Here is a 12697-nt window from a genome sequence, read left to right on the forward strand (position 1 = left end):
CACCAGAGGTAGAGGAAGGGGGGAGAGAGAGAATGCAGGATGAAGAACAGGGTGGTGCCGGCCCCTGCTGCTTTGTCTGATGCCCGCCATGAATTCGGAGCAGCAGAGGAGAGTGGCGTCGTAGGAGTATTCAAGTGTCATACATGTACAACATTCAATGTGCTGTAGGACTAGAGTATTGCTGACAGGCCGGCCGGGCGGTTGCACTTCTGAATACCATGGCATTCTATAGTCCGGACCAGCAGCAAATGCAGTGAACGCCTTAAAATCTGCTGCTGCGACGACGACTGATGGATTGTTTGACAAATTTTTGCAGTCTTTGAATGGTGGAAATATGATTTTGAACGAGCATTATGCGTACATATCTTTGCATCCTTCCGCCGTTTTAGTTAGAGATGTTTCCATTTCAAAAAAAAAAGTTAGAGATGCAAATGAATGCTTCATAGGTATCCATCGTCCCTCTTTAGTTTAAAAACTTGTACTAGTTTCTTAGAATGAGCTTCTAATTTGAAAAATTAGTACAAACTTTTGAATTAAAGAGGGACTGCGGATACCCTTAGGGCATCTATTTGCACCCCCTAATTTTAGTGTTTTGCCATAGATAGTGGAGTGAAGAAGCTAAGTGATGGGTGTAAAAGTAGCGGAACCTGCCCATCAGCGCTAAACCTCTGGGGGCTTAGCCACACAGCTAGCACAGTTCGACGAGCGCCAGCCCAAGGCCTGATGGCTCGGGGATGAACCGGCCGGCCAGCTACGGCCCAAGCCAAGGAGAATGGCCCACGACCCGTTTGCGACAGAGTCCCACCTCGCCCGACCCTCGCGGGAAGGCTCTGTCTCGCCCTACCCTCGCAGGAAGGCTCCGCCTCGCCCGACCCTCGCGTAATGGACCCGTACCGCCACGTGGTGGCCCGCCAACTCCATAACACGAGAAACCACTGTCGGTCAAAAGGAGACCCACGTGCGTGGATGTGACCGATCGCCCATGCCCCGGAACGAAACGGGATGGGAGGTGACACGATAGGACCACGCCGGGGGAGAGCACCGCTCAACCACTCCGCCGGAAGTCAGCGCCAAGAACGGGATGACCGTCCGGACGAAGGACGAGACCGGACGGCCATACCCTACGAACAGCGACGTCATCAACGGGGCGTCATCCACAGTGCGCCATGCCCATTCCCTTCCACCACGATCTGCACAGGGCCGGGAATGGGGGATGAAGGACCGTCCTTGCCGTCAGCAAAGACTGCGGGGCCCGCCACGACATAAGAATGGGGGAGGCGGGATTGGGTAACATCCGATCCCTCGGTTTTGTCCTTTTTACCCCTTAATGTTTTATGTATCCAACCCCTCTCTCCCTTGAGCTATAAAAGGAAGAGGGGTGCCCCCGAGAGGGGAACCCGACCTGATCCGATCCAATCGACTAGTCGACAGACCACTCACACCCCCACTCGCACGCAACCTAGAGACTTGGGAGCCTGTTCCCTCTCACGCCCGTTTGTAACCCCTACTACGAACTCAGTGCAAGAGCGCGAGAGCTCGAACTAGATGTAGGGACATTTGGCCCGAACCAGTATAAATCTTGTGTCATATACTTGCATTACCGGTCGAGCCCGTGACGCGCATACAAATTTACTTGTCGGTGATACGGAATACCGACACTAAGCTAAGCTAAGTTATAGTTATATATGTATATATATACATACGGCAATGTTGTTCCACACCATAGGTGTAGAATGTTATTATACCCCCGCATTCTATTACTAGCAAAAATAATTGTTAAAATACTGAATTAAATTTACCAAATTACTGAACAATACTGAACTAAATTTAACAAATTACTAATTTACTAAAAATTTTCTTCTTATTTTAACTATTGGTGTAGAATAAATTGCTACACCTAACGTGTAAATAGCACATGGGTACCGAATAATGTAAAGCCAAAAATTTGGATGCCGAACGCCAACAAAATTGTTTTGAGTGTCCTGCAAACAACACCTCAAAACCTCTAACAATTGAGGGATGCAAGAGGGGGATCTCTTGTCATGGTGTATGTACTCCAACTAGAGCCGATGTCACGTGAGTGCATACCCGTGTCCCGTCTCGACACTTCAATGAAATTCAGGTTACGTTTGAAAAAAAAAGAACAATTATCAGAAACAAAAAAAGCATTCATCTTAAAGTGAAGTTTGAGGTTTTGAAAACAACCGAAGTGACTCTCAGCTTTGCCAAAGGTTGCTAGCAAATGGCGCTCAACTTTGCCAAGGACACGATGCAAAAGAGGGAGAGAGAACAAGTATACAAAACCTTTTGAGTATAGATGGCCAACCGGGCCGCACGGCACGGCACGGGCCCGGGCACGCCGGAGCACGGCACGGCGAGGCACGGCCCGGCGGGGCACGGCGGCGAGGCACGGCCCGGCGGGGCACGGCGGCGCGGCCGTGCCGTGCCGCGTAGTGCCGCCGTGCCGGCATCCAGGCCCAGGCACGGCCCGACGCCGGCACCGGTCTGCCGTGCCGTGCCCTTGGGCACGACAGCACGACGGGCCCGGAGCGGCGGCCAGGGGTGGCGACGGGGACGGTGGACACGCATCGGCGGTGACGGCGCGGGCGGCGGCCGCGGGGGACGACGGGCCCGGAGCGGCGGCCGGAGGGGCAGCAGATGGCAGCGGCGGCGACGACCGGGGGCGAAGACGGCGGACGCGCGACGGCGGCCGGGGGTGGTGACGGGGACGGCGGACACGCATCGGCGGCGACGGCGCGGGCGGCGGCCGCGGGGGACGACGGGCCCGGAGCGGCGGCCGGAGGGGCAGCAGATGGCAGCGGCGGCGACGACCGGGGGCGAAGACGGCGGACGCGCGACGGCGGCCGGGGGTGGTGACGGGGACGGCGGACACGCATCGGCGGCGACGGCGCGGGCGGCGGCCGCGGGGGACAACGGCGCGGGCGGCGGCCACGGGCGACGACGGCGCGCCGGGGCGGCGACGACGTAGGCGGCGGCCATGGGCGCCGAGAGGAGCTGCAGGCGGCTGCGCGTGAGGGAGATGAGTAGATTAGGGTTTGGGTTTCCAAATTTACATGGGCTGAGGCTGTTAAACGGGCTTTTCCCGTGCTAGGCCTTTAACCGGGCCGTGCCCGTGCTAGTGCCACGGGCCGAGATTGCGGCCCAGGCACGGCCCGAGGCCTGGCACGGGCACGGCACTGGCCCGGTCGGTCACGGGCCGGACCGGATTCGGGCCGTGCTTTTTTGGGCCAGGCCCGTGCCAGCCCGTCGGGCTCGGCCCAGTTGGCCAACTATACTTTTGAGCTACCTAGCTGGAGTTCATCACACTGAAAAGCTGGACATTCTAGCTAGTGCCTGAAGCAAAGTCATGTTTTTGTTGTGCTCCACCCATATATGCATGGATACAAGGAGTTCAGTGGGAAAAAGTTTTCTTGCATTGTGACAGAAACCCCAACCAGCTCCATGCTTTGATGAAAGCATACACATACCACCTCTTGTGTACTGATCATATTAGCCCAAAGAAGTCTGCATGAGTAGATAGATGAATGGGCCCTAGCAAGAAAAACATGTGCCAACAACCCAACAGACACACACAACATTTAGCTAGTACTAGCTCCATCAGCTCTCATGCAAAAGGCCTTTTCTCATGCAAGCTGCCATGCAGTGTAAAAGTGGGGGATTGGAATATCTCTTTACCCCCTTCCTTAAGCAAGCAAATCCAGCAATCTGCCTGCCCCTTCCATTCATGTCATCTCCTTCTATCTCTGTCCTAGAGAGAGAGAGAGAGTAATGGGTGTGTGAGAGTGTGTCATCTTCTTCTCTCAAGAAATCCTGACCTGACCTCTGTGTCGCCATGCCCAACAGGGTGTTGCTGCTCAGGTCTACCCCTGCCTCCCATCATTAACTCATCATCCAATCCACCCTCTTTTGGCCGTGTTTAGTTGCCTCCCGTAAAGTTTTTGAAAGAACATCTTTCTACATTTGAAGTACTAAACATAGACTAATCATAAAAATAATTACAGAACTCTTCTGTAAATCGCTTGACGAATCTAATGAGCCTAATTAATCCGTCATTAGAGATTGTTTATTGTAGCATTACTGTAGTAATTTAACATCTAATTACAGCTTGATTGGGTTCATTAGATTCGTCTCGCGATTTTCAGGCAGCAGTCGCGATGTGTTTTTTATTTCGTCTAGATTTAAATCTCCATGCAGGTGCCGTATTTTTTTTTGGAATTTTGATTTTTGGAACTAAACACGGCGTTAGTTATACTACACTTTGCCCATCACATTCACACCTCTCTCTCTCCAGTCTGCAGTCTGCTTTTATATTTTTACCCTTGTTCTTTCTCTCTCCCCCACTCACTAGAAAAGGAGAGTATCACGGCCATCCCTCTAGCTCAAGCCTCCACAAGTTGCACAAACAAAGAAACGAGAGGGAAAGGAGAAAGAGAGCGCTCTTTATCACTCTGCAGCAACGAGTGTAGTGTTGGAGGAAAGGCCGAGACGACCCCGGCACCCCAAGCTCCACAGAGAGTGAGATCGATGGAGCTCTTCCCTTCCCAGCCGGATCTCTCGCTCCAGATCGGCCTCCCCACCAGCGCCACGGCCCACGACCACCCCCACCACCACGCCGCCGCCCTCAGCGCCAGGTTCTTCGCCGCAGCCGCCGGCGGCGGCGGCAACCCGGCGGCCATGCCTCCGTCGCTGCAGCTGCCCATGCCCGTGCCGCTGCCGATGCCGGTGCAGCTGCCCATGCCCCCCAGCGCCGCCGCTGCCGGCGCGGCGGGCCTGTACTACCACCCCGACGCCGCCGCCACCGTGCTGCGGCCCATCCGCGGCGTGCCGCTGTACCAGCACCCGCACACGCACGCGGTGCCGCCGACGTTCCCGCCGCACGCGGCGGCAGCGGCGGGGCCGTGCTTCTGCGAGCCCTGCCACGTCGCCGCGGGCGCCTGGCGCCGCGCCGGGTGTGGCGGCGGCGCGCGCGTCGCCGGCTTCCCGCCGGCCAAGCGGGCCGCGAGGGCTCCGCGCATGCGCTGGACGTCCACGCTCCACGCGCGCTTCGTCCACGCCGTCGAGCTCCTCGGCGGCCACGACAGTACGTTCTCCATTCTTCCCTCCCCGTCTTCCATGACTCCATGCGCTCAAACCTCATTTTGCCCTCATCTCTAGCTCTCTTGTGCTCCTCCATGGCTTCTCCTCTTTGTCAGTGTTTCCACTGCCGTCTCTTCTTGATCCTTTCCTTCTCCTTCCTCCATGACACCTTGCTTGTATGTTTGTGATGATGAACCACCAGGGGCAACGCCAAAGTCAGTTCTTGAGCTCATGGACGTGAAGGATCTCACCCTGGCTCATGTCAAGTCTCACTTGCAGGTAAATCTTTCTGCCGCACCTTGCACTTTACACCTCATTTGCTTGATAGGATTATTAACCATGTGCGTGTGAAAGAATGGAAGGGGTAGAAACAAGTTACACAAACACATGCACATATGGGGATCTGTTCTCGCCTTCCTGGGTCTTGGAGTTTTGCTGCCACAGCAGCGCTAGACTGCCTGTTGCTCAGCTCTACTACTAGTCTACTGCACAGTGCACATTGCTCGATGCTCTAGTGTGTGTGTGTGTGTGTGCATGCAACAGGTGATGCATCAAAGGGGAAGAAAGACACACACAGCAAAGGGGGAGGGAGGGATGGCCAGATGGGGCTAAATAGTCTGAAACAGTAGACGATACTACTCCCTGTAGTGTCTTTCTTGGTTCCTCCACCACGTATACTGCTACATCATGGTATTACTTGTAAAACCATGGAAACCTGTGCTCATTAGCTAGGTCCCATACATGTAAAAGAGGAGTGCAGGTTTCACATCTAGGCCACCAAAGCTATGACACTCTTTCCATACCTAGCGTTTTATACCACTGGCAAGCACAAACATGAATCACACATGTATGTATGATAGTTACTTTAACATTGTCTCTCTGTCTGCCAATGTGAATGGGGTTTCAAGCAAGCTGCTTTTTTTTTTCCTTGTTGGTGGTTTCTGCATCAACCTGTCAATTCAAATCTTGCAGCCCATGCAAGGTGTTCCTGAAAACGCAAATCTTATGATCTGCCAAAGATTCCAGTTCTAGATTTGCAGCACAAGTTGCTTCATAGATGATAGCTAGCCAGATAGGTATAGGTAGATGTGCTTTGCCTGCCTCTAAACTGATCTTTTGCCATGTTGCTCCCTTGCCGCTGCAGATGTACAGGACGGTGAAGAACACCGAAAGGCCGGCAACTTCGTCAGGTGAATAGTACAAGATTTGTGCTTTTATTTTGCTCGCGCTTTAGAATCGATGCTAAATAACATGACATGAGTGATAAGAGAGCCTGATGCAGCTCCAGCCTTCCGTTTTTATTCCATCTTCTCAATTATGTATCGGCTACTGATCTTCACCGTCACTACTTGTGTTCCATTTGGCATATCCCAAGTAGGATCAGTATGTACCTTTGCTAATCTTGTGCTTGTCGCCTACTAATCGTCTCCTTTATTTTGCATGGGTCCTGCAGATCAAGCTGATGGGTTCGAGAACGGGTCGGCCGGCGAGATCTGCGACGACAACTCGCTCGACCTGCACGGCCACGGCGGCGGCGGCGGCAGGCTGGAGTCGGCGGCCGCGGCCCGGCATGGAAGGTTAGCTGCCTGTAACGATCATGGGAGCAGCACCGGTGCTCATGGTGCCCTCTGGAATAGCTCCTCAAGGTGCATATGCGGTCACTAGTAGCTATAGCTTGTGTATACCTTTTGTGCTTAATCCTACGATAATAAGAAGTATAGTACTACCACTTGTGTGCATCAGAGGAGTAGGATTAAACTTTGGATCAAGAACTTTTGCCTGATGTCACCTTGTATACACTGTCAATCATCTCTTGAGCTTGGATTGGGTGCTTTAGTAGCTTTATTAGGTCATGAAAAGGGGGAGGTCTCTTTTACCCACATGCACTACATCTCCCTTGCTGCTCTCTCCTAAGAATCAGTTCCCAATAAATATGATGAGCTCAGAAAAGTGCCCTACTTCATGGAGACCAAGCAAGCCTTTTGACATGGATCGCCCTTGTATGCTTGCCTGCCTCAATTATGGCCTCATTATGTATGCCTGTGGCCTTTTTGTCAGTATAGCGTGTAGTATGCATGCAGTTCATCATAAAGAATAGTGGCAGTACCAGCATTATACTCCTATTTACTAGTATTTAGTGTATAGAATATTCCATCCAATTGTTTTGGTTTGAAGCTAGGTACAACAAGCAGTATTGAAAATGAAATACATTGCTAATTATATTTTTGTTTGGCTAGCTACCTCATTCCTGTTACTGAGATGGTATAATTAACTGGTGCCCTAGGTTTACAACTACTTTGTACGCTACGGTTACAGTTTTACAGTGAGTTACAGTGTTACAGTTTTTATAGGCTCTTTTATACACTGTACTAGTTACAGTGTACGTTGGGGTTACTTTGACGCATCGGTACTAACCGAGCTCTGCCTGTTGGTGACTTTGTACTGTCTACAGGGAGGACTGGACCGGCTTCCCAAGCGAGTCCAACACTGGGAGCATGCATTCTCTCAAGGTATAGATGCACACACAAGAACACAGAACGAACTAATTTAGACCTCTATATACACTTTGTGTGAGAATGAGGCTATGTATCTAAACACGTCAACTTTTATACTGCATGCATTGTCGATCTGTACAGGAGCAGATGCAGTCCAAGAGCCTGGAGATCCTCTCGGACTTGAACTCCTGCGTCTCGGAGACGACGTCCAGCACCAGCGAGCTCAACCTCGAGTTCACCCTGGGGCGGCCGCAGAACCGGCCAAACTGAGATCATCATCGTCGCCGCCGACAAGGATTAGCTAGCTAGGGGCACACTTTGCTTGTTCATGGATCATGTTAAGATGGATGCATGGTCCCAAAGAGGGGGCATCATCTTTCACTGTTAAAAGGAGGCCCTGGACAGGGAGCAGCAAAAAGAGTAGGGAACTAAAGGTAGCAGCAGCAGCAGCAGCTAGGGTGGTAGAGATTGATCGCGATCGAAAGCAGCAGCTAGCACTCTGCATTGTGTGTAATGGAGTTGTTGTTAGCGTTTAGGACGATCTAATCTGTTAAAGGGGTAGCTTTTTTGGAGCAGCAATTCGTGCATGAGCTCTCGCTAGGGGCCGGGGAGCCCAAAGGAGAAAAGAGGGCGACCTCCGACCTGTGCTGTTGCTTTCTCCTGCATCAGTCACATGCCAATGTATGAATGAGCTCTGTTTGCTCAATTTGCGACGAGCTTGGCTTTAGGGTGTGTTCAGTTGGTGAAATTTTTTAGGTTTGGATACTGTAGCATTTTCGTTTTTATTTAGTAATTAGTGTCCAATCTTGGACTAATTAGGCTCAATAGATTTATTTCATCATTTTCCGCTAAACTGTACAATTGATTATTTTTTAAACTATATTTAATATTCCATGCATATGTCCAGAAATTTGATGTGACGGGGAATTTTGAAAATTTTTGGGAACTAAACAAGGCCTTAGTTTGATGAGATAAGATGATCACCGGCCGATAACCGTTGCAATGTTTGCTTACTGCTCCAGAAATTGTCACAAAAAGCAGGTGCTTCATATAGATTCGGTTAAGCTACGTGCGTTGACCAAAAAGAAGTTCAGATGCAAAAACAGATGAGCTTTTTTATATGAAAATAGATGATTTTCAATCTTCTTCCTTTCATCAAACGTATACTAGTATCTGTTAACACTAGAACCGATTTGAAGTGCTGGTATGCGCTTGAGTTACATTTCATTTCCTCTTGTCAGCAAGATCATCAAGGGAGCAAAGTGAGTCGTCTCTTCAGAGTTCAGACGTCTATGAGTCTATCCCATCGCTGCAGAGAAAAACTAGCTAGGAACGTGCATGCTTCATTCAATTCCTCACCCTTTTCCTTCAATTCTCATTTAATTCTCGTCTCCGTAATCGAAGCGGCCGGCCGGTCTGGTTTCGGGAACCGCGAAGGCGTTGATCCAGCTATGCATGCATTAACACAGCATGATCCTGCTGCTCCGGTATGTGTCACGTGGTTCTGGATCACTCGCGTGTGTTTAGATCACTTTGTATTTTACATTTTTACGTATTTGAAAGAGAATCTTTAATATTTGAAGTATTAAATGTAGACTAATTACAAAATTAATTACAGATCTCGTCTGTAAACTACGAGAAGAATCTAATGAGCCTAATTAATTCATCATTAGAGCGTGTTTACTGTAGTATTAATGTAGTAATTTAGTGTCTAATCACGTCATATTTAGGCTCATTAGATTCGTCTCGTGATTTACAGTTCATTTGTGTAATGCGATTTATTTGTTGACTACATTTAGTACACCATGCAAGCAATTTACAAAAAATTTGCATTTTGTGTTTTGGGATCTAAACAAGGCCTTAGTTTATTTTGTTTGTAATTTTTTATTTTTGAAATTTAGATTACTTTATTTGAAAAGTTTTAGCTAGGTTGGTCCAGTAATAACCATAGAAAAAACCAAGTAAACTGCAAATACATTGCAACAACTTGCATTGTATCGTACAACTTTAATCTACAAAAGTTAGAAACGTCCGGCTATCAATTCGACAACTTTAATTACAATAGTTATTGGACCTATTACCTTTCCTAATTAATTATTCACTTATGTCATTATGAAAATACACTAAAGTAACCATCTAATCTTCAAATAAATTACTCACCTATGTTATTATAAAAATAATATAAATAATCCACTAAATTTGCATATAAATTATCTAATTATGTTATTATAAAAAGCAAAAGTAATCCCTAAATCTGGAAGTAAATTATATAATTGTAACAAAATATTAAAATACACCAATATAAAAATTTAAATACTATTTCTATCATTATTAGTATGTTATTTATATTATTATTTATATAAAAATACTATCCACGACGTGTCACCATATAAAATACCAATTCACAAACTAATAGTTTAATTAAATATATCAAACACACATGGAGTATGCATTTTAGAGTATGTGTTAGAATATGTAATAGATGAATGAGGGCATGAGATAAATAATTATAATTATTATCTATAAGTCTTATTTTATATTAATTCTAATTAGACTATGCGGGAGCATGGGTTGATAGGTTAGTTTAATTATAGAGAATATAGCTTTGACTTATTAGAAAAACAGAAGTCACGTGATCTACCAAGTCAGAAAAAAGGAGTGTTAGTTTTGGACTCACAGGTACATAACGTGTTCAAATCCTGATACGCACCTATTTGTAAACTTGTTAGTTTAATGCAGGGGCAGAGCCAGGTTGTGAGTTCTGGGTGCAGCGACACCTAGAAAAAATCAATAATCCCTTATCATCTTTGAATTTTCACCATATTTCATTGAATATTATAGATATGTTATGAAGTGGCGCACACCGCTCTATTCTTCTCCAGCTCCGCCCTTGGTTTAATGCATATGTCCCCTAATTAAGTTGTGTAGGGGCGCAAAGTTGTATACTTCATTATGTCTAGAAAACAAAGGACGGTTACTTTTAGACATGGCTAATGTTCAGGAGTGGTAACTTTAAACGATGATGGTCGGAATCACATACGCCTGTATTATTGCAACTCCAATTTGATCTCCTCCAGACCAGAGAAGAGAGGAGGTCAATCAAAAAAGAAATATTACTCAATCAAAGATCCAACTGATTCCCACGCCTGTATTGCAAATACGCAGTCACGAATAATCCCGCTAAAGTAATAGGAATTGGGCCTAAGACGATTCCAAATAGAAAAACTTCAATCATTTCGATTTGTTCGAGGGGATAAAAAATGAGGTACGATCTATCTCTAAACAATAGTCTTCAGATTGTGGCAAAATCCGTTTCAGAACGATTGATTATTTGATTTCATTATTTAATATTTGACCATGGTTTTACACACAAATGTTTGTATTGACGGCTAAAAATGTGCGACAACAAGCTTCTTAAGTACGTACCTTCTATGGTAGTGTCTTCCTTGCATTGCTTAAGGAAAAGCTATACCTTAGTCGCGTGAATCGTGGCTCTTTTCTCACTCGAATTTGTGGTTGTCCGATGCTTCATCAGGGTGTTCTGATCTCTCTATTCTCTCCTGCACTGAGCTCCCCCTAGATCCAAGCACTCCAAAGCTCCTTCTCCCCCCTTTGGCATCAATTGCCAAGAAAGTCAATCCATCGGCGGTGGAGGAGGTGGTGGTGGGTAGAACGGCTGGTGCGGGTAGAACTCTGGAGGCGGCACTGGAGCCGGAAATACTGAGTAGAAGTGGTCAGAAAACCCGGTGAAGGCTGTGCTAAAAGTATCAAAGCGCTGCTCTAGCTGCTCCTGCCTCTGCTCAAGCTGCTCAACCTGCTCAGAAGAGGGCAAATCCTCAAAGCGTAAGTCAAGAGCTGCTATGTCTGAGTGTAAGCTCTCCTGAACCCCCTGCATCTGAGCCATCATGGGCTGGAACATCTGCTGCTGCATGTTCTGGAAGTTGAGGTTCATCTGATTCTGCATCTGACTAGCCAACCCCGCAATTTGAGAAGACATGCTCTCCTGCATGGACGCAAAGTAAGGGTCAAAGTAGCCAGCTGGAGGAGCCCACTGCTGCTATACTGGAGGATGCGGTGGTGGCATGGCATGTGAGCTGCAGCTGCTCCCATGTGAGCATCATCATCACTATCATCTTGCCCCTGTGCTTCAGCATCCATATCATCTCCAAGGAAAGGAGTCAGAGGCCTCAAAAGAAAAGCATTGTCATTCTTGAATGGCCTGAATGGTGTGTGCTTGCTTTCAAATATCCCTCTGAAGCTAGACTTAACCTTGATGATGGACATAATGTATGGAGCAAAATATAAGTTCATCTCCATGTTAAGCCTCAAATCTGCAAGCTGATCCATGATAAGAGCAATGACATTTACTCTATTTCCGTTCATGACATGAGATATCACATTCCAATAGTGCCCTCTAATCTTGTCCTTGTTGCCACTCTTAGACATGAACGGAAAGCGGGATGATGCTTCAGACCCTGAGTGCCCCCAAAAGTTCTAGCAATTTCAAGATGTGCAGACTCATAGAACATGGGATAGGCATCCTCATATAGAGGGTTTTCTAACACAACATTCATACTTTGCTCACTAGTGATGAAATTATAATCCAATTGATTTGCCTCAGCAAACTGTGCAAATGTAGCATAATAGGTTCTTTTGCCAGTTGTCCACCTAAATGTTTTCTCAACCATGTTGATCTCTAGAGTGGCATAGAACTGACATATCACAGTTTCATTCCAATCACACCTATGTTGCAGAAAATTTGCTAACCCTATTTGCTGAAATCTATCTACTAGATTAGACATGACTTGTCGTTGTCTCATATAGCCTAGGTCAATGGTCTGATGTTTGAATACATTCTTCCTAACTTGATGACCAAAGTAAGCATCTTTTTGTACCTCAGTTTTGAAGAAGAGAATGTTGGTGTCACAAGGCAAGCTGAACTGATCCACTGCTCTTGCATTGGCATAGCTCTCTGCAGTCCACTGTCGGCTAGGTAGATCTAGCCCCATCAAATCTGTAACATCATCCTCAACCCCCTCAGTCTCTTCCTCTGAAGATTCATCACCTACATCTCCTACTGAAGATGCTGCAGCCATTTCACTAAG

The 12697-nt window shown here is 47.5% G+C and overlaps 1 protein-coding gene across 2 annotated transcripts; it reads left to right on the forward strand.

The window, feature by feature from the left end:
- The first annotated feature begins 4342 nt into the window (after positions 1–4342).
- On the forward strand, positions 4343–8438 carry LOC120679913 (probable transcription factor KAN2). 2 transcript variants are annotated; one of them, XM_039961570.1, is made up of 6 exons: positions 4343–5101; positions 5300–5376; positions 6242–6287; positions 6551–6743; positions 7550–7607; positions 7734–8438. In XM_039961570.1, exons 1-6 carry the CDS (start codon positions 4546–4548, stop codon positions 7860–7862), a joined length of 1059 nt encoding a protein of 352 aa, XP_039817504.1. In that variant the 5' UTR covers positions 4343–4545; the 3' UTR covers positions 7863–8438. The 2 variants fall into 2 exon arrangements, with proteins under 2 accessions (XP_039817504.1, XP_039817505.1); XM_039961571.1 differs by having other exon boundaries at positions 4344–5101; positions 6551–6674.
- Positions 8439–12697: the final 4259 nt, after the last annotated feature.

Source organism: Panicum virgatum, chromosome 6N (genome assembly GCF_016808335.1).
Source record: "Panicum virgatum strain AP13 chromosome 6N, P.virgatum_v5, whole genome shotgun sequence".
Taxonomy (NCBI): domain Eukaryota; kingdom Viridiplantae; phylum Streptophyta; class Magnoliopsida; order Poales; family Poaceae; genus Panicum; species Panicum virgatum.

Coding starts and splice junctions, on each gene's coding strand:
- LOC120679913 (XM_039961570.1), top strand. CDS start 4,546: ATGGAGCTCTTCCCTTCCCAGCCGGATCTCTCGCTCCAGATCGGCCTC. Junction 6,744..7,549: donor CTCTGGAATAGCTCCTCAAG/GTGCATATGCGG, acceptor TACTGTCTACAG/GGAGGACTGGACCGGCTTCC. Junction 7,608..7,733: donor GGAGCATGCATTCTCTCAAG/GTATAGATGCAC, acceptor CGATCTGTACAG/GAGCAGATGCAGTCCAAGAG.